Genomic DNA, 21334 nt, shown 5'->3' with positions numbered 1-21334 from the left:
CCTCTGGAACTGGGGAGCCCAAAACTGGACACAGCATTCCAGTTGTAGCCTCACCAGTGCAGAGTAGAGGGGGAGAATGACCTCCCTCCACCTACTGGTCACACTCTTCCCTATGCAGCCCAGGATGCCGTTGGCAATTCCATTGGCAATAGGAACCATGACGCAAGCGATAGCTTTTTCCCCCCCTCGGTGGTCAAAAACTTACAAAACCGGGACTTGTTTTGATTTAAGAACCAAAGCCTCAAAGGTTTGGATGAGATGCACTGGAGAAGGGCTGGGGTCTCCGTTACAGCCACGCACCGGCGAGGGGAGCAGAGGGACAGCAGCTCAGGCAAGGATGACGGCTCGAGACGCTCGTCCTTTCCCCTCTTCCGTCCCCAATTGTGACCTGGCAGCCCTTTCCCCGCACCGCCGGCAGTTTCTCAGTGGTTTATTCAGGTTGTTTGGAAGCACGGGTGTTTCTTAGGAAGCAGAGAATGGTCTCCAGGTAGAAAAAGTGAGGATGCTGTGAGAGGTGCGGGCGCTGAAGGCAGAAGGGGCTCCGAAACTGTCCCTTCTTTGCTATTTACCAAGAGACGTCGGAGTTATGCAAATGGTGTGATCAAACAAATGTACGCTGCCGTTTCCTTACACGGAAGCGTGTCTGCAGGAAGCAGATCTGGCGACAGCAGCCGCACTCACCCACGGGCGCTTCTGCCGGTTATTTCGGGCAGGTCTTCTTCACGCACAGCTATCATGGGCCTCCGGATAATTTCTTCACGTCTGATCTGACCGAGAATTTGGTGGTGGTGTTTTTTTTGTTTTGTTTTGGTTTTTTTACTTAATTCAGCTGTGATTCAAAGCTGGGTAATTTGGGATTCTGCGGCTTTCAGACCAAAACGCTGAAGATTTGGCCATGGGAGACCCAGAACCGAGTGGTATGTGATGGCATTTAAAACAACCTTTTATACTGCTTGTACCGTAAGCTTTGGGGGCACAGTGGGACAGATGACGCAGATCAGGCTGTCGGTCACCTCGGAAATACGGGTGCTAGAAAAGAGCTGTAAGTTCCTCTAACCGGAGTTTCCATGAAGATCATAGAACGGTTTGGGTTGGAAGGGACCTTAAAGATCAGCCGGTTCCAACCCCCGGCCCTGGGCAGGGACATCTTCCACTAGACCGGGTTGCTCAATGTCCCAGCCCGACTGTTCAGTTCTCTGACAGACGAAGTTATTTGATGCATTTGGACTGGACACTGACTTATCTAAGAGGAAAGGATGCAAACCCCCTCTTTTGGGAGGCAGAAGGTGTAGGGTTTTCTCTTAAGAGATTGGAAGTGCCCTGTGCTGGTACTTGCGCATCATCAGCTCAAGTCCCTCCAACAAAAATTGGCTCTAAGTCCTTGTTCTCAAAGGTCACAACCTTAATTATGAAAATAATCAGTTTGAAACGGAGTAAAACGTACCAACCAAGCATCTGAGAGGTCTCCAGACCACCAGAGAGCACAAATCCTCCTCCCATCTTCCACAGGAACCAGGCCCTGGCGCTTCGGAGGGGTGAAAAAAAAAATCTCACTGTCTCTGTAATCAAGGAAACACAGCAAGCAATGTTAGTTCTTTCCCTGCTGTCACATTCAAACGCATCATTATCCTCGCAGCTAGAAAATTCTTTGATTCAGCTTGCCTTTCAGCAGCTGGATCTTGTCGTGACAGGCTGAGAAAGTTGGGGGTGTTCAGCCTGGAGAAGAGAAGGCGAAAAAGGGGAGACGTCAGAGCCCCTTCCAGTGCCCGAAGGGGCTCCAGGAGAGCCGGGGAGGGACTCTGGATCGGGGAGGGGAGCCGTGGGACCAGGGGCAGCGGGTTGACACCGGCAGAGGGCAGATTTAGGGGAGATCTCGGGAGAAATTCTTCCCCGTGAGGGCGGTGAGCCCCTGGGGCAGGTTGCCCCGAGAAGCTGTGGCTGCCCCATCCCTGGAGGTGTTCAAGGCCAGGTTGGACGGGGCTTGGGGCAACCTGGGCTGGGGGGAGGTGGCCCTGCCCAGGGCAGGGGGGTTGGAACACGATGATCCTCAAGGTCGCTTCCAACCTAAACCATTCTATGATTCTATATCTTTGTCATGAAAATCAAAAAAACATTGGCTGACAGTGGGGTTTCTATAGCTCATGATCACACGCGGGGACAGCTAAAGGATGTCTCAGTATCTTTGTTAAACTGAATAATCTGAGCTTGTTCGCGTATTGTGAGACTCGTTCTCTTCCCACCCTTGCCCTACAGAGCGCTGTTGTGTCTTCAGCAGCGTCTGCACCACCCCTGGTCAGAACCAAGCTGCAACGCGCTCGTCGTTCGGCGTTGCGTGCGGAGGCGCACGCAGAGCCCGTTTCTGCCCCGTGGTCCCCTCCTGGCCGCAGGCAGTGCTCACAGAGCTCCTCTTTCCGCGGCGCTGCACCTCCGGCTCACATCAGGCATCTGCCCCATGCGTCCACCTCTGCTTCTCGGGGCAGAGACGTCCAGCCTGGCAATACGAGACCGGCACTACCTAATCTAGTGCTTTACCAGGAGGGATGACAATAGCGGTCTGATCATTAATAAACCCACCAAAAAGCAGGTGTCTCCAGATCCCTCTAGAAACAGCCCTATACATTGATTAAAGACGTATTTTTTTAGGTTTGTCAGTGAAACGGTTTTTAACGTGCCACCAAGAATCCCACCCAGAACATGACATGACTGTAAAAGTCAAATGCCCTTGAGAAATCCAAGCGCGTCGTACCCCCTTATCAATGACATCTCATCTGTTAAGGAAGGTTTGTTTGACAACTCTTTTGCAAAACCAAAATGACTGCTACAAATGACTTTGTTCAGTCTTATTTTTTAGCAACTAAATGGCCTAGGCTCATCCTCCTGTTGTTACGCGAGAGGTCCTTTTACTGCTTTTCTAGCACTGGAAGCATCTGCTGTGCTCCTCTGCCAGTCTAAATTCTTCTTACCATCACCAACGTTTCCTTATTCTTAATATTGAAGAAACAAGGAGACAGAAATTTAACGTAGTTCTACTTTTCTGACTTAAAAAGCCGGGTTTATTAAGTAACTAAGCACCGCAGGGGGCTGCCATCTATCAAGACGAGTTTGTTTTACTCATATTTTCCTCTAAAGTCGGCAGTCGCCTTATTCTTATTTTGCAAACTAATGCACCTGCGCTCTGTTTCTGCTGGAACATTTGCAGCGCGCGCACCTCCTTTTTCAATTAATCGATGTATCAAGTGGAAATTCTCCTCCCCCACACTTCCCCCCCAACACAATTCATTAATCCCCTCGTTAATACGTACTGCTGTGTAAGACATCTGACCTCGTTAGTGTTTCGTGTCGGTCGGGGGCGATCGCACCCCTTTGGTGGCGGTTCCGACCTCCTCAAAAATTAGCTGATTTGTAAACTCAATTTTTGCCAGGGCCTTTGTTCCACTGAAGCAGGAAGAGAAGATGAGAAATCGGAGTGACAGATGGGAAGTGGTCTTGGTTTTGCAAAACCGTTGTCAGGGAACTTGGATCATTTTGTTCCCAAACTGTTATTCCTCAGAAAGACGGAGATGCTGATCGAGGCAGGCGGAGCAGCGTCTTTTGCTGCCGGCCGCAATCGGGGTCTCGCCGAGGGATGTCATGGTTAAAGAGGGGGGAATTTCACATTGCACGCAGGTGCAGTGGACAATTTGAGAATTTTCAGGCTTATTTGGCGTAATTTGGTTCGACCCGCGGTGTGGCTTGGCAAGCGGGGGATTTTACAGAGACGCTGCTAAGCAGCGCGAGTCTTTTTATGCAGAAACAGGAGATTTGCCCCGGTGGAAAAATTCAGATGTTGTGTTGCAAAGTGCAAGACTGAGCAGAGAGAAGAGGAAGGCGCAACTGGGGACAGGCTTGTGATGCCGAGGTTTGGCAATGGCGCCATGCTGAACTGGGATTTTTAGACATTTGCCTCACTTCACGGTAGCTGCAGCTGAAAGGGAAGTGATGCTTCTGCTGAAGGGCAGAACAAGAGTTTCTCCTGCTAAAAATAATCCTCCTGTCTCTGCACACCCACCGCTGTGGGAGCTGGCTCTCCCCGTAACGGTGGCAGAGGAGACCAGAGAGCTCTCCAGAAGGTAGATGATGGAGATGAGATGACAGGCTTGTCCGTCATCCAAGGATTGCCCCGAGAAGCTGTGGCTGCCCCATCCCTGGAGGTGTTCAAAGCCAGGTTGGACGGGGCTTGGGGCAACCTGGGCTGGCGGGAGGTGGCCCTGCCCAGGGCAGGGGGGTGGAAGTAGATGACCTTCAAGATCCCTTCCAACCTAAACCATCCTATGATTCTCTGGGGCAGAACTCAGCAGGACATCTCGCCCGCTCCGGCGCGAGCGTTGGCCGTGCAGAGATGCTGTCCGTTAGGATGTGGGTCTAGTGCCAGCGCTGGAAGGGGTTGCCGCTGGAATTGTCTAAGATGAGTAAGGATACGCTCTCCTTCAAGAAACATAGGTGGTTTTTAATCTCCAGAAGAGTGACTTTCTAGATCAGCCTTCCAGTTGTCAGCGGGTTGTCCAGTAAAGATAACTGGTTTTGAATCGAAGTGTCCGTTTGTAAATAAGGCTGCAGAGTCGTAGTGAATGGACAAAGGACTGAGCTGGAGCGTCTCTGAGCCTCTGGTCCTACATCCCCATGCCGCAGCAGAGGCTCTGCTGCCTGATCCTTGCTGGTAAAGATGAAGAGCTTTGAGGAGGGTCTGAAAGATGAATTGATGGATATCTATGGGAGCCTCTGGAAGGCCGCCAGGCACAGGGGCTCCGTTTTCCTTCCAGTATGGGAAGACGCACAGACATGTCTACGTATTTAGCGAGTGGGCGATCAGGAGCGCACAGTTCATCAGGAAGGGACATCTTGAAGGTGTCCAACCGACGGCTGACCGATGACAGCTGTGACAATGAAGAGCAACACATTTGAGGCAATTAATTCCCTTGATGAGATACATATGAGGCACATGAATCATTTGGCCCAGACCTGCACGTGCCAAAAAGCCACTCGAAAGATTTCAAATAGAGGGGACAAACCGGTGCTGCGCCGGGGTGACAAAGGGGCGGCGTATGGGGCAGCACACATTTAAACTTGCGAGTACGCAGCTAACATCAGCTATGGCAAGGCTAGGAGAACGTCCTGCCTCCATTTTTTCCACCTTCCTACTTTTATCGTCTCACATATAATGTTATGTTATTGAAATGAAGCAAAAGACTTGTGAGAAGCTGTGGTTCGGCGCTTCACAATAGCTGCTTTCAAAAGCAGAACGTTTCGCTTTGCCCATCACCAGCGCTGCTCACGTTGAGTCACCTCTTCCTGTTGTACAACCCTCCGCTCGTGGTAAACAAGGGAAAGTAAAGATGTCTGCCCGCGCAAAGCACCAAGAGCAGTTAGGGTTCAAATTCAATTAGTAATGCCTTGGGTTTGCTACCTCTTGGATTATGAACAACTTGTGCCTCTCCCCTAAAAGCCAGAACGAGATGTCTCAGGTCGCCCACCGAGCGCGAAGCGGCGACGTATCAGGGTTAAGCAGGACAGGCGCTGGGTTCAGTTTGCAGCTCTCTATCAGCATCATCGGCGCTTTTACATCCCTTCCGCAGGTCCCCCCGAGCGTGGCTGGCCGTTCCGAGCGGGTCCTTCCAGCTCCTTCAGGCTTCGGTGGTTTATGGTAAAAAACCACAAGCGTGTCTTCACGCAGTTTCGATGTCTCGGTTCACTTTGGAGTAAAACATTCAGAAAACTTTTAAAGAACAAGGCCGGCATAAATCTTAATTATTTGCTCTGCAAAGCTCGGAGCGTTCCCAGCTCGTTTCTTGGTGCGGAAGGGAACGCCGCATCTGGCCCACGGCACTCGGCGCTGACCGGGAGCGGAAGCACGGCTTTGGCGTCCCACCCAGCCTTCTTCACCGTTACTTTTATTTTTAAGCTGAAAACGGGCTCAGGTGTTCACAGTTTGGACACTGTAACTACGCGATTGTCAGAGAGCACTTTGGTTTGACACCAAAGAGATTTGTGGAAAAAAAAATCCCTAATGTTGCCTTGACTTTCTCTCAATTGTACATCCAAATACTTTCTCCGCATTGCTTGTCATCTTTATATAGTTAAAAAAAACCCATATGCATACACACATGCTGACAGTCTCCCTTATTACCACTCCAGACAAGCCAGTCTTGTGCTTTTCTGCCCCAGTTTGGCTGGATGGGTGGAGGATGAGCAGGATGGTACTGGTCCCCTGGCAGATGCCCAGTAGCGGGTGCTGGGAGTGTCCTGGAGTCACCGGCTCCGCAAGTCTGGGTCAGCAACGGTGCGATGCTGTCCATAGGCTTAACAGCAGGCCAGCTCCTCTCCAAAACCTGACTTGGGAAAAAAAAATAAATAATAATATGCATTTGTCAGGACTGAGACAAGGCCCAGGAGTAGCCACAACTAAAGGAGACACAAACTGACTTTTCTGACCAAGCACCATTTGAGCAACTCGCTTCTCGCTGTCAAAAGCTCCACTATCAGTGAAGCAACTCTAGATTGAGATCAACCACATCCTGTTTCCTGGAATGTCAAAAGGACAAAGAAGTCTGAAGTCTTCTTTTGTTTTTACCGATTGTGCCCGGTTTCATATTTTAAAACTTCTTTTTTTTCCCCCCTTTTTTTTCCCCCTTTTTTTTTTTTTTCTCTTTTTTCCCACAGCAACTTTGAGCCCGAGTCAATGCGAGTTCCAGCCCTCAGTGACAAACGCGTGACTGAGCGGAAAGTGAGATTAAGGGCCCCAATCACCCCTTGTGGAAGGCGGGTGTTCGCTCTCTGCCCCTCAGAACCCGCTGAGCCCTGAGAGAAGGGCGGCAGAAGAGCGTTTCCCCTCAAGCAGGGACAAGCCCGGTTTATATTTTGCATGCCCAATAATTCGTACCCGCTGGGGACGATGCAGGATTTCATCACATAGATGGTCCCCGTAAATAAGCACGTATAACGTTGAGAAACGGTCGCCGTACATAAAACGTTGCGACACACAAACACGCGCGCGCACACCCCCGCCTCCTGCAACCGTGGCAATGCCTGCCGTTGTCTCTGCGCGCGGTTCTGCCGATGCGGCCTGCGTGGTGCGCACACCGGTTCGGTGGAGGTGCAGGGTACGCGCGGCCATGTCCCGTCAGCCCCTCCAGCAGGTCTGGGAGCACCGGGCCAAGGACGGTGCCAGGACTTTGGCTCAGAGTGGCCACGATAAAGGTTTCCACACGGGTTTCCCGGCTGATCTCAGATCTGATTGCAGACTTTGATGTCTTTTGATGGACATCCACTGGACATTGCAAACTTTGATGTCTTTGATGGACAGCCACAGGCTCGTTTTCTGGGGGTTCTGACTAAGGAACCTCGAGTTTATCATGCCCGAAGTTTTCTTTTGAACCCCATCTCACTCTCAGCCCCACCTCGCTGTGCTTTGCCAGGGCATCACAGTTTATCCCTTCCCCGGGAAACTGCGCAGGACAGCAGGGCTCAGCCACGCTCCCAGCCACCTCTGGAAACCACCCTTCAACCTCAGGGAGCTTTGGGTCAGGTTGTCCAGTGAACCGTAGAACTGTTTGGGTTGGAAGGGACCTTAAAGCCCCCCCAGTGCCACCCCCTGCCCCGGGCAGGGCCACCTCCCCCCAGCCCAGGTTGCCCCAAGCCCCGTCCAACCTGGCCTTGAACACCTCCAGGGATGGGGCAGCCACAGCTTCTCGGGGCAACCTGCCCCAGGGGCTCACCGCCCTCACGGGGAAGAATTTCTCCCGAGATCTCCCCTAAATCTGCACTGCAGGGGGGTCTCCCCAGAGCAGAGCGTAGCAGAGGGGCACAATCAGTGAAACGATTTCTTCTCCAACTCCAGGTCTCAACAATCAAGAGAAGACAGCCGAAAATAGGAAGCGGTACAGTGAGATATTCCGGAGCCTGGATGCCATAGAAATCTCAATTGGAAATGCGTATGTAGAGAAACGGGGCAGAGCTCGTTTTCTGGGTCTTTGCAACCTTCATTTATTTAATTGCATTCTCTTTCATTATACAGGACAGTCGATATGTTCATTGATGATGTTGACAGCACCGACGACCCAGACCTGACTGCAGAAACAGAGGTCGTTCCGGTAGGCAAAGAATGAGATCCTTTTTATTAAATAAATTATCGATGCCCATCAAAGTGCATGATTCTATGTTATTAAATTCTGTGTTATTAAAATTGGGGTTTGGGTGGTCATCGGAAAAAAAAAACAACCCCACTTACAGCTCTTGAATAGACAGGAAAGAACGGTACAACACTTGGTTGTAACAGCGATGGAGGTGGCAACAGAGCAGACAACGTTTAGTGGAATCATTCAGGCATTTACTGCTTGGATTTATATTTTCCTGAAAAACAAAGGGTGGAATTTGCTGGTTTAAGTTCTGCGTGCTAAGAAAAAGATCAGACAAGACAGCAAACACAAAATACTTTTGAGAGCCATGCATCAAAAATCTTTAAAATTTTGGTCTTACAAAACAGAAGTCCTTTAAAATAGAACTTTAAGTTTTTCACTTGCTTTGGGCAGCATGGGACTTTTGGGGATAATCAGCCTCATTTCATGCTTTTGTGTATCAACAAAGGGGCCAGGAACTTAATTTTTCTCTGACAGTCACTCTTCTCATGCGCTATTATTTTTAAGCATGGCTCATGGGATAAAGATCAAATATTGTGTGATTTACAGTGAAACAAGTGCTGCCAGCATTCAGTCGTGCAGCCCTTTTCCAGCCTCGATCTCCGTCTTCCTGACGCGTTTCCTCCGCGTTTCTGTCTGTGGTGGACCTTCATGCCAGACTACCTTCCCTCTGTCAAATCTCAGGCTATTTTAACTGCATTGCCTCACTTAGCTAAGCAAAATCAGCGTCGTGCCAGATGGCCTTTTCAAAAAATCCTCCAAATTTCTCAACGCTTATTCTTCTTTCACCATTTTACTCTTCTTTTTTTTTCCTTCCCCCCCAGGAACAGTTGAGCGAAAGTCTCTGCAAGAGCAAAACCAGTCCAGAGAGGCAAGTGCAGGGAGACATAACAGGTAACATTGCTAATTAAAAATCAGAGGTGACACGAGAACACTTAATCACCTGGCAACAGTCCCAGCAGCCTCCTAATGAGACGCGTGAAAAATACCAATGTCTCTGCTGGCATCAGCCCTTTAAAATATAACTTAATGTTTTTTTCACTTGCTTTGGGCAGTATGGGACTTTTGGGGGGATAAAAAAAATATTTCTAAGCCGTTTTCTCACAGATTTCAGCTTGAAGTGCTGTTTAGATTTGCTCACTGCAGCGTGATGAGTGTGCATTAGGTTCCACCAAGGAACAAGAATCTTTCCTGCAACTCCCCAGTAACCCATTGGTCCTTCACTTTTGGATTTCAAAACAAATTAAATAAATAAAAATATTTTAATTAAAAGTGGAGGGCAGAGGAACACACGTGTCTCAATTACCTGGAACTTGTGTGGTTCCACGAGCGGGACTGCACGGGGTCGCCGTGAAGTGGATCACGATGACATAGGGGTTGGACTAGATGATCTCCAGAGGTCCCTTCCAACCCTGACCATCCTGTGATTCTGTGACATTATTCAGCGCAAGGCCTTTTTTATGGCTGTTATCTGAGTATTTCGCAGCACCAACTCTTGAGACTCCAATTTTGCCACTCTTAGGGGAGCCTCTGCCCATCAGCCAGAGCCGTTCCGAACCTGGATTTGTTCTGTTGCAGTTCAGGAGGCAGACGAAATGCTGATAAAATGCGAAGGTGGCATCGACGCAGCCCTCGAATATGCCAAAATGTGGTGTAAATACGTCAAAGAGCTGCTCAGCTGGATCGAAAAACGTCTGAGCTACGGTGAGTCTCTGCACGGATCCAGCTGGGAGTCTGTAAACTTTTTGATAGCTTTTTTTTTTTTTTTTTAAACAAACAAACAAAAAACCCACAAACAATCATAGCCAAGACCACACGGTTGCAAGCAAAAGTATAGCAGTGAGACAGTGGCCAAACACCAACCCTTTTAGTTGCTTTTGCCTGAAAATAAAGACACAGAGTCAGAATTTCTTCTCCTCCGACTGATCCTCATTGACCGGAGCGACCTCTGGCTTTGACAAACCCTCCTCTGCGACCGCAAATCCGGTGTCTAATCCACTCTGCCCTTTTACAGAGACAGAGTTTGCCAAAGGGATGGTGAAGATAGCAGAAGCGGGACGAAACGCCATCTCCCAACAGGTACGGGGTCCGAGCGACACTCCAGCTTCGCTGCACCATCTTCCCTTCGGAGGAACGGCAAACGCGAGCCTGGCCGCACGCATCACCTGCTTGTAGAGCCCAGCTTAAATCCTACAGCAAATACCCCTCCAAAAACCTTCCTAAAACTCTCAGTATCGGACCAGTTCCTTTCTTCTTTTATTGGCTCATAACACGGAGCCATTATTTGGAAAATGAGATAGAAGGATGGACCAGCAAGGAGTCTGTACAATACTGCCCAGCATAAAAGCTCTTCTGCTTCCAGCATCCTTCTGCGTGGTCAGAAATAACCCCTCACATTTAACCCGTGTAGACGCTCGCCTTTCCGTAGCAGATCTCGGTCATAGCTACCCAAAAGCTCTTCAATTTAGGAAAACGGTGGTGATTATCCGTCATTTTATATTGGCTTTTTTTTTTATTTTTTTGGTTTCTGCAGCACAACATGCCTCTTCGGGCGCTCTATACCATGGTCCTGGAACACGACATAAAGGTTGGGAATTCAGCCAGCGAGACCGCAGGACTGCTCCAGCAGAAGGAATTCTACCAGGTACCGTATTTCGGTGGGGGCTACACAACTTTGCTGGAAGATTAGACGGGCGCATCACAGGGACCTGATGAAGCCGTTTACCCTGGTCTGAGGGGGCGGAGGGGAAGAGAGAAGGAAACGCTCACCAAGTTTAAGGGAAAAAGAGGCATTTTGCAAGGCTTGCTCTCTAACGTTGTGCCTTCACCCATCGGACACTTTTTCCTGCCTCAGGAGGAACTGTTGCCGCCCTAACTCTTATTCCTCTGCAGCCTCTGTCAGCCAAGAAGAATGAAATTGAGAAGTGGAGGAAAGAATTCAAAGATCAATGGACAAAGGAGCAAAAGAGAATGGTAAGAGGCCAACAGATGGGCCTGACCTTTAGGCCAGTCACGGCTCACAACGCTGAAAGCAAATATCTACGAACAAGCAGTAACTAAATAATGTAATATGCATCCTCCTATTGAATAAAAGTACCTTTTTTAAGTGCGAGCGACATCCCTGCCCCACCCCGCCTGTGCTCCCCGCCAGACCCCATCCCCCCGCCTGCAGAGGCTGGCAGAACGGGGATGCAGATGGGTTGGCACTGGGGGGGCTTCTGCAGAGAGGGATCCCCTGCCAAGACCGGCCCTGCGCCCGCGACCCCTCGCCAAAGCCCAGCTCCGCGCGCTCTGCTAGCGCTTCACCACCGGCCCTTTTCTCCAGGGATTCCCGCTGGGGAGGAAGATGCTCCTGGGCACCTTGCAGAAGGTGATCTAGGACGGCTGAGTCTCTACTCAGCTGTAGAGGAAACCCCTTGGAGCTCCTGAACTTTGGGAGGAGGGGGAAAAAGAATAGCGATGTCCATTTGAACCAAAATATCCATTTGAACCAAAATATCCATTTGAACCAAAATATCCATTTGAACCAAAATATCCATTTGAACCAAAATATCCATTTGAACCAAGAGACAGGCGCTTTCCTTATAAGCAGAGTTACTTGTTCCTCCCACCGCCTCACCGGGCTTCCTAAACCTGTTCCTTCTCCCAATCAAGAACGAGTCTTTGTCGTCCCTGCGCAAGTCCCGCCTGCAATACCTACAGCGCTGCGAGGAGCTGGAGAAAGCAAAGCTACTGAGCGCCAAGGCGGAGGACGAATACCAGAGCGCGGCCACCACCAACCCCGGCAGCGCCAACAAGCAGCTGGAGAAGCGACGCCGTTCTTGCGAGGAGGCACAAGCCAAGGTGACGAGTTCAGACCAGGCTACTGCTATTTCCCAGCCATCCCACGTGCCGTGCGGCGGCATCTTCCCACCAATCCTGGTTGACTTTCTCCTCCTCTGCTCCGTTTCTGGTGGCACACAGGTTCAGGAAACGGAAGCTTTGTACAAGATGTGCATCAACGATGCCAACTTTCGGCGACAAGAATTGGAGAAAGTACGAGCACGGATCATCTCCCATATTCGGAAGCTCATTTACCAAGGGGATGAGGTGCTGACGTGGGTACGTGTAGTCTTATTTCTCCTCTAATCCTCATTTCAGGGAAACTGCTGTTTGGGATAAGACCTCCTCAACGTTTCCCTGTTGAACCACCCTATAACTGACCATTCTCAAGCAGTTGAAATTAGGGGAGCACCCTGGACATCGCTTTGCTAGCAACCTGCTACCAAAATATCTCCCAGATGTAATCACATTTTCAATTACTACTGCTTCGAGTACACAGATATCCCTAGAAAGAGCCTAGGGGGGAAAAAAATCCGACAACGAGAAACAGTGACAAATAATTTTTATCCAACCTGTTAAGTAGAACTGTCACTAAGCAGAACTGCAGGTAACTGAGTTTGGGGAATGAAGAACTGGAGACCGGTGAATGACTGTGAGGTCCAAGGGAGGAAAAAGCACCCGGGCTTTGACCAACAGTGTTTTTGTTTTGTTTTCTTTCCCCTGTAAGGTCACTTTACGGATGTTCAAGCAGCGTCAGAATCAGTCAGAACAGATTCCAGTGGGATACCAGTACCTGTCCGAGGTCTGCAAGCCATACAAAGCGGGTGAGAAATACCTGGAATTCATTCAGGCTCTGCAGAAGAAAGACATTCACGTGGAAGTGTTTGAATTCGAGCCAGTTGCTTCCGGAGGGCAGAGGTAAAAAAAAAAAAAAGTGGAAAACTTACATCCTAGCTGAAAGGTCAGAAATATGTATTGTACAGAACAAAAGAGAGGTTTGAAACATTTATAAAGTCACTCGCAATGCTGCAGTGTCGTGATCGCTAATTACAGAAAAGCCCACGGCCTCCGATGTTAGGATCTTTTCTCTCTGCGTCACTCCGCTAACGAAGAACGGATCTCTAAAGATGTGCTTGGTGCCTCCTGCTGAGCACAGGAGCAACACCAGGGAAAGCAGGGCAGCGGTTTTGTCCCACGTCCCTTCAGTTATTTCTATCATTTGGATTGCTCTTTTCTCACCTGGGTACTGTCTGATCTCTAAATTTTTCCTACTGATAGAAAAGGTGAAATTACATCGCACAAGTTCGTTTTCCCAGTTTTGTGCAGGTCGTTTATCATAGTCTCCTTGAAAACTCAGCTGTAAGCTACCTCCGTGATGCAATATTGTCCGTTATTCTTCCCTACAACCCCTTCCCAGGTCCCCTCCCAGCAGCAAAAAGAAGATGGCATTGTATTACACCGGACCCTCTTCCGCAGCAAAGGATGCAAGCACGCCAGAAGATACATCCAGAAAGCAGTCCTCCACAAACGGTGAACAGAGTAGGTTGAATTTAATGAAGATGACCCAGTTTTCTCTCGAGTGGCTGCAGTTTAATTTAGATTAGTAGACAAAAAGGTGGGAGAGGTTCCCACATTCTTAGGGCATGGCTTAAGACTTTGCTCAAGCTGGGAGAAAATACTGACAAGGATTTATGGATTTTTCTTGGGAGCTTGGTTTGGTCTTCACCCCCGTGTTGAAGTAGCCCAAGAGCACTCGGGATGGTCTGTCACCGTATCCACCTTCCACAGGTACGAACAAATCCCTCTGCAGTGACACGGAAAGCCTCGGTGGGAGCTGTGAATCCCGGTCTCTGGACTCTCCCAATTCTAGCCCAGGTGAGACACACAAAAATTCTTGCCTAATATTACCCCAAAAACCTAATAACAGGAACAAAGCCTACACTGACCCGCTCTGTGCATCGTGAGGACAAGAACAGCTCTTCAGATTTTCTCTCTTCTCAAGGAAACTCCAATAGGAAATTGTTGAAGGCTCCGTCCACCGGCACCATGTCCTCCTCAGATGACTTTGAAGAGAGAGATTCCTTGCAGACTTTTGAAAATGGTGAGCCACGCACATTTTTGTCTCACAAGGTGGAAACCGTGCTTACGTATCAGTTCCTTTTCACGCTTTAATGCTGTTTCTGCAGAAAACGGTACATCCCAGCAGCAGTTTAAGAACATCCTCCTCTCCAGCGCAGCACAGACCCACCGGCTCCGGAAGCTGCGGGGACCGTCCAAGTGCAGGGAGTGTGACACCTTCATGGTCAGCGGCTTTGAGTGCGAGGAGGTGAGGGCTAGAAGATGTCATTGCAAATGTCGCTGAAGGTCTGCAGGAACGAGGGGCCCCTCTGCAAAGTTCTGTGCTTTTTCTTCCTCTGCATTACACAAAGCACGCTTTTCTGTCCTTGAGTAAAGCCACCAGCTGCCACTTGCCTGAAACAACTCTCTCGGGGTTGGTGGGACTTTGGTGGTTGAGGGAAGAGGAGAAGTCCTCCACGTTCAGCCATGCTGCAATGCCGGACCACAACCAGACCATAACTCGGGTCGGTTCTGCCGTTTCAGTGCTGCCTGGCCTGCCACAAGAAGTGTCTGGAGAACCTGCTCATCACCTGCGGCCACAAGAAGTTGCCCAACCGAGTACCTCTTTTCGGCATTGACTTCACGCAGGTTCCTCGAGATTTCCCAGAGGAGGTTCCTTTCATAGTGGTGAAATGCACCTCAGAAATCGAAGCCCGTGCCCTGGGCGTGCAGGTGAGTAGTCAGTTATTCTTGCTTCAGCCTTCTCTCTATCCGAAACTCCTGACCTCTCCCCGCTCTGAACCATGCAGGGGATCTATCGGATAAGCGGATCCAAAGCCCGGGTGGAAAAGCTGTGCCAGGCGTTCGAGAACGGACGGAGCCTGGTGGAGCTCTCCGAGCACTCTCCCCACGACATCACCGGTGTCCTGAAGCATTTCCTGAAGGAAGTGGGTACCATATCTCTGTGGGGAGGGCAGTTCTCAGCCAACCACATTCCTCGGTGTGGGATCAGCAGGATGAAGTAACATGCTGTTTCCTCCCTTCTCGCTGCAGCTTTCAGCACCGGTGCTGCTGCCCCAACTCTATAACGATCTCATTGCACTTGCCAAAGATTTGCAAAAACCTGGGGAGGAAAAGTTGGATGGTGCAGGCTTCCCTTCAGATCCCATCCAGAGCATGAAGGACTTGCTGAGCAGATTGCCTGGAAGCAACTACAATACTCTGCGACACCTCATTGCACACTTGTACAGGTGAGGAGTGTGCCGATTGTCACACTGGTTAGTGTCAGATCTGACCACAGGAGATCACAGAATCACAGAACGGTTTGGGTTGGAGGGGACCTTAAAGAACATCGAGTTCCAACCTCCCTGCCCCGGGCAGGGCCACCTCCCACCAGCCCAGGTTGCCCCAAGCCCCGTCCAACCTGGCCTTGAACACCTCCAGGGATGGGGCAGCCACAGCTTCTCGGGGCAACCTGCCCCAGGGGCTCACCGCCCTCACGGGGAAGAAGTTCTCCCGAGATCTCCCCTAAATCTGCCCTCTGCCCCTGGTCGCACGGCTCCCCTCCCCGATCCAGAGTCCCTCCCCGGCTCTCCCGGAGCCCCTTCGGGCACTGGAAGGGGCTCTGAGCTCTCCCCTTTTTCGCCTTCTCTTCTCTGACCCCCCCAACCCTCCCAGCCTGTCCTCATAGGATCCCTGTTGAGATATTGTAGGAGATCCCTGTTGAGACCTCGCTGCAGGAGGAGCAGCTAGCAGAGCACCAAATGTGTGAGGAGAGCATCTGGGCTTCCTCGACCTGGGAGAGGGCTGTTCTAGAGCTAAGCAGGCAGTTGTGAGGAGGGTAAAAAATTCATTCATGGAAAGGAACATGTTGCAGCAATTAAGGGACAGTATTAATTGCTGAGAAGGACCAGAAGGTCCTCACTGATAATGCTTCATAGTTAAAGTGCAGAGCAAGAGGTCAAGGAATAACATCAGTCAGGCCCCTTTCACCCAGCTCTGAGTGCAGGTCACAGGCTCATCTAGCCAACCCCCCCCGGCAGAGCAGGGGCACCTCCCGCAGTGGCACAGGACGGCGTCCGGGCGGGTTTGGGATGGCTCCAGAGGGGGAGACTCCCCCACCTCTCTGGGCAGCCCGTGCCACTGCTCTGCCGCCCTCACAGCAGAGAAGGCCCTCCTCAGGGTGAGGTGGAACTCCCTCCGCTCAGGGTTGTGCCCGTTCCCTCTCGTCCCCTCACTGGGCACCGCTGGAAACAGACCCTTCCCATCCCCCGGCACCCTCCCTTCAGGACTGAGAAGATCCCCCTCCGGCTGCTCTTCTCCAGCCTCAACAGCCCCGAGTCCCTCAGCCTCTCCTCCGGAGAAAGACGCTCCGGTGCCCTCATCGTCTCCGCAGCCCTTTGCTGGACCCTCTCCAGCAGTTCCCGCTCCTTCTGGACGCGGGGAGCCCCGAACTGGACACAGCACTCCAGATGCAGCTATTCTCGTTAGGGCTGCACCATCCAGACAGATACGGGCAGCTTCTGAGATTGTTCCCCAGAGTTTCCATGCACAGACCAGAGCTCTGCTCCCTGTAAAAAACGCGGTTTCTCCCTCTGCTGGGAAACGGAGGTTTTGCTGCATTCCATCTGTGTACTCAGCGCATTCGGGTTGAGAGCTGGGAAGCCCCTAACAGTCCTGTTTCCCTTCCCCAGGGTGGCAGAGAAATACGAAGAGAACAAGATGTCCCCAAACAACCTGGGCATAGTATTCGGGCCAACCCTGATCCGGCCAGGCTCAGGGAACGATGTCTCAATGTCATGCCTTGTTGACTCTGGGTATCAAGCCCAGATTGTGGAGTTTCTCATTCAGAACTACGAAAGGGTGTTTGGGATGGATGACCTGCCTTCATCCTTATCCCTTGGATGTGAAAATCCTTCGCAAGAAGCATCGTCAGAAAAGGATGAAGGACCTCAGAGCCCAAACACAACCCAGAATATAACTCTAGAGGTAGAGCTCCCAGACACTGAGCTGGGCTTACTGACCCTGCTGTAGAGACAGGAAGGTGGGCTAGCAATCAGACAACTGGGTTTTTTTCCCCCCACGGATAACAAAACCATTTCCTATCAGAGGGTTATTCCAAGAGGAAGAAGCAGGGAGCCTGTTGCACGTGGAGTGGGAGAACCAGGAAAAAAAAAATAATTAGAAGCTACAGATCACTCAGCAGCTTCTCAGACCCTTCTGGATGTTGGGTTTGCTCCATGTTTTAGATCCCAGTCATCCTGAAAACACGTGGGGTTCTCCATACTAAATTGCTTGAGACACTGCTGTTTCTCTCCGTAAGCAGCTCTACAACTTTGGAAGCAGCGATGTGCACTCAAGACCCAACAGATTCCCTGGTACGGCCCTACAGGGCTCTGCTGCACCTCTGAGCAGTGGCCGTGGACCCTGTTTTTTCCACCCCCTGCTACCGAGCATCCCGCCTTCTTCCCAAGCTTCACAGCTCTTTCCTCACGACATTTCTCAGCACTTTAAAGGCACAAACGGGGATAGCTTCCCTGAGCTGGGACGTGGTGGGGGTTTTTCCTCCCGCCTTTTCGCAGTTGTTTGATGAGCAGAGAAAAGGAAATGGCTTTCCTAAAGTTAAGCCAAAGGGAGTGAGATCCAGATCTGGGGATCCTCTGCCTCCTGCTTCTGAGTCATGGGTGCTTGTGTGCAAGACTGTGTCTGCAGTGACCACATCCACGCCCGACACGCAGTAACGCTGCTTTCTCTGTGTGTCCAGCTCACTGAGGAAGCGGAAATTAGAATAACTATGATTACAGTTGAAATGAAGTCACCGGGGTAGGCACAACTTGCTTCTTGTGTGCAGAAATCCTACAGGATTAATAAACCTTCACCAAAAGCACTTTGAGATACACACAACTATTGCCTTTGACGATTTTCAAAGCCATTTTTAGCTGCTTCTGCAGTGTGACCAAGTTCCACAGAAGGTGCTGCAAACCTGTAAAAAGGGGAGTTGCTTCTAAGGGCACTCTCGTTTTGCCATTAATAAAACTGCCCTCCAGAGCCCCTGCCCAGGTGACCCGATCCTTGTGCAAACTCACACTCATTCCACACCAACTACGACTCCCAGGCACTCCTATGTCCTCCCATTTGCATTTGACAATCATTACCGTGCTCCAGTTAACGGCTTGGTTGCTGCCGTTTCTCCTTTTTTCCACCCCCAAAATGAGGTGCTTCAGTGTCCTGCGGGACACGGGAATCGGTCTCAGCACACTGCTGCTCCGCTGAAAGCAGCGGCTGCTTTCTGGGGTGAATTTTGGGGCGGTTGTGGCACAGATGCTGGAGCTAGCAGGTCTTGAACCACAATTCCTTCTCATGGCCCTGCCCTGTGACCTTCTGCGAGCTCCCTCCCTATTCCCCCAAGCGTTACAGATCATCTAAGAGAAATCGAGGCATTCTCAGCTCAAGTGGTTGCCTCCTCTAACAGCATTTGGGGTGAAGCGGGAGTTGATGGTATCTTCATGCCAAATAAGAATCCCGTATAAACACTCATGGCTTTTTCCAACAGAACTTCTCCTCCAAGCACAGTTTAAACGTGTCCGATAACTCATCTTCCGGGGAAGCCATCAATGAGCTGACTCTGGAGGGAGCCCACAGTCCGTTAAGCACGGATGCCCTAGGTAAATAAAGCAGCGACTGCGATGCTGTTATAGGTTGTCTCGTACCGTGTTTGCTAGGTTTCACACCTCCTGCCTGCCTCTACATCACGCAGCGGAGAGAGCGCAGCTGTGGGCCCTCCTGGGCATCGCTGCTCCGTCTTGGTGCAGCCAACCTCTTGCAGAGCAACCACCACGCGGCTGGCGCGAGAGCACCTCTCCCGCTCTTCTCCCAAAGGGCTTTTCCCTGCCGCTGCCTCAGCTCTCCATCCCCATCACCTGGCTTTAATGCGTTGAGGACAGCTTTCAGAATATAAGCCCGATTCATATCTTACACCTCTTTCGAGTGTGTATCTTGCGATTGCTGCTGATTAACAAAGCTGTTAGAGGGAGGAGGTTTTAGCCTGTTAATGTCGGAGGGTCATCAGTGCCTTTTCTAACAGGAAAATAAGTCAGCAGCCACAATTCTTTGTTGTAATAACCTTGGCTTACTGTTCTAAGATAACTGTTTAATTTTCTGTTCAGAGATGAATGCCAGTATCGGCTCTGAGCTGGAGGACCTGGAGGACTCTGTGCAGGAAAAGACAGACAGCGATTCGGACACGGTGCCAGGGACCCAGCCCAGGTGCCATTTCAGCCGACAGCCTGCAAAATATATTCGAGCGCAGGCAAAAACAAAACCAGTCATCCCCAAATCTTCCAGTTTGCCCTTGAGGACTACCACGTTAGCCAACGTGGCAATGGAGTACGGCGCAGAAGGCAACCCACCTGACAGCAGCTCCACGACCAAGGACGTCCCGGAGGAGAGCGTTAGGAGCAGGAACAGCTCAGCTGACACAAGCACGCTCAAGCAGCGCTCAGGAGGGAGACAGCAGCTCAAACATTTTGAGATCACGCAGGAAACCGCCCGGATTGTCTCAAAGTTTAAAGTCGATGACACTTCTGCATCCCCTGAGCCCTCTCTGGAGAGCGCAGGATCTACTGAGAAAGCAGAGGACCTCAACCCAGGGACGTACCTATAGAAAAACCCTTAAGAGTTCCAGCTAAGAGCAGCGGAAAGGGAGAGAGGACTGAAATCCCAACATGGGCTGAACAAAGGAAGAGCGATGGGGTGAGAACACCATCCAGGCAGGCTGGAGAAAAGGCACCTGCTGTGAACTACCTGGCAGGTTTCAGCTAACCCAGGATTTGCTTTTTATTCCTTAACAAACCCATACGAGCGATAAGAAGAAGCCCAATGGCTCGCTCTCTGGAACAAGCTTAGCATGAAGGACAACACAAGAAGTAGAGGAAACACGGATTGCCTGGCTAGAACGATGTAGCCAGGAGGGAGGCAACAGCAATGTAGGACATTGGACGGAAAACGTTCCTAAGTGGTCATTTTCTGGCAGCTGTAACAAGCACTGATTTTTGTCATTTTTATTTCATAGCATTTTTGAGTGCAATTCAGTTTTTGGATTTCATAGCAGAGCAAATAGCAGAGCATACATGGGCAAAGCTCGTGTAGTCTGGATCCTTCTGCTGGCGTTGCTGGAGCTTCAACTTGCGAGTCAGCACAAGGGAAAAGACACTGCCGTACTCTGAGCCAGACCCCATTTCTCCAGAAAATGAATTCCATTTCCCTCGAAGCACAGTGAGCTTCTGCAATACTTCCACGTGAAGCCGCTGCTGTCGTGAAGGCAGCAAAGCCCTGAAGCCCCCAGCAGATAAAAAGATTTTCTTGGGTCTAAGACCAGGTTGCTCCGACCTGCGGGGTCTCCGTCTCACCTGCACGTGGGTTACCCCAACGCTCCTTTCCACCTCCCTGCAGCAGATTTTCTGTCCGCCAAATTTTAAGATGAGGAGAGGGAGGACTCTGTGCTATAGTGCCATCTCCCGACGCACGCGTGGCTCCCTACGCTGCTCGCTCCCAGGGACAGCTCTGCCTTAGATGGGCAGCGTTACAGGTTTCCTTGGCATTGGGTTGTATGTACAGCGTGACACCCAGACGACAACGTAAAAAATGCCACACTAGGGCAGATTTCGGGGATTACCATCCCCTGCACAGACACTAGGACGGGTATGAAGACACCAGAGCTAAATGCTGAAGGAAAACATTACACTTTACCCAAACAGCTCCGGAGGTGAAACAATCTACTTTACAAATTCCTTTTGTCTCATCAAAAGACTGTTAAGAAACAGGACTAAAACATAAACTTGTAAAAGAAATGCTAAGGATCTATTCTTAGTGTTTGTACAGTTCAGGTTAAAGAGAGTTTGCACCTCTGGAATGTATATTTGTTAATAGAGTGCTTTGTATTCTTGAATACTAAATTATCTTTTCCTTCTGTAATAAATTACTGAGTGTTTCATTATACGTTTATCCTGTATCTGTTAAATGTGACTAGGGAAGCCTTAAGTAAACACTTACCGGACTATTATTAACAGTGACTCAGGTCTCTGTAAAACAAAGGTAACGCTTGCCCACAAGAATTTATAGATTGAGGAACCAGCAGAGCTAGAATCATACCCCTGATAAAATCCCTGGTTTCATTTTCCTGCTGCACACTTAAATAGTTAAATAGGAGATCTGTACTATGCAGGAGAAACGTTAGGGGCTCGTACAGTACAACTCCCGCCATCCACCTCTGCGCTCCACTTTTC

General features: G+C 50.3%; 1 protein-coding gene across 1 annotated transcript; it reads left to right on the top strand.

The window, feature by feature from the left end:
• The first annotated feature begins 895 nt into the window (after nucleotides 1-895).
• Nucleotides 896-19713, top strand: GMIP (GEM interacting protein). The gene is made up of 21 exons (XM_009895840.1): nucleotides 896-917; nucleotides 7874-7967; nucleotides 8051-8126; nucleotides 9002-9065; nucleotides 9750-9875; nucleotides 10186-10250; nucleotides 10705-10815; nucleotides 11064-11144; nucleotides 11826-12014; nucleotides 12135-12272; nucleotides 12721-12911; nucleotides 13411-13532; nucleotides 13782-13868; nucleotides 13996-14094; nucleotides 14180-14319; nucleotides 14595-14783; nucleotides 14861-14998; nucleotides 15105-15301; nucleotides 16745-17039; nucleotides 18604-18715; nucleotides 19217-19713. The coding sequence occupies exons 1-21, from the start codon at nucleotides 896-898 to the stop codon at nucleotides 19711-19713; spliced, it is 3033 nt and encodes a 1010-aa protein (XP_009894142.1).
• The last annotated feature ends 1621 nt before the right edge of the window (nucleotides 19714-21334 follow it).

The sequence above is a fragment of the Charadrius vociferus genome, unplaced genomic scaffold (genome assembly GCF_000708025.1).
Source record: "Charadrius vociferus isolate BGI_N301 unplaced genomic scaffold, ASM70802v2 scaffold1152, whole genome shotgun sequence".
Lineage (NCBI taxonomy): Eukaryota > Metazoa > Chordata > Aves > Charadriiformes > Charadriidae > Charadrius > Charadrius vociferus.
The sequence above is the reverse complement of the archived record's forward strand: the minus strand, read 5'-3'. Positions and strand labels throughout refer to the sequence as shown.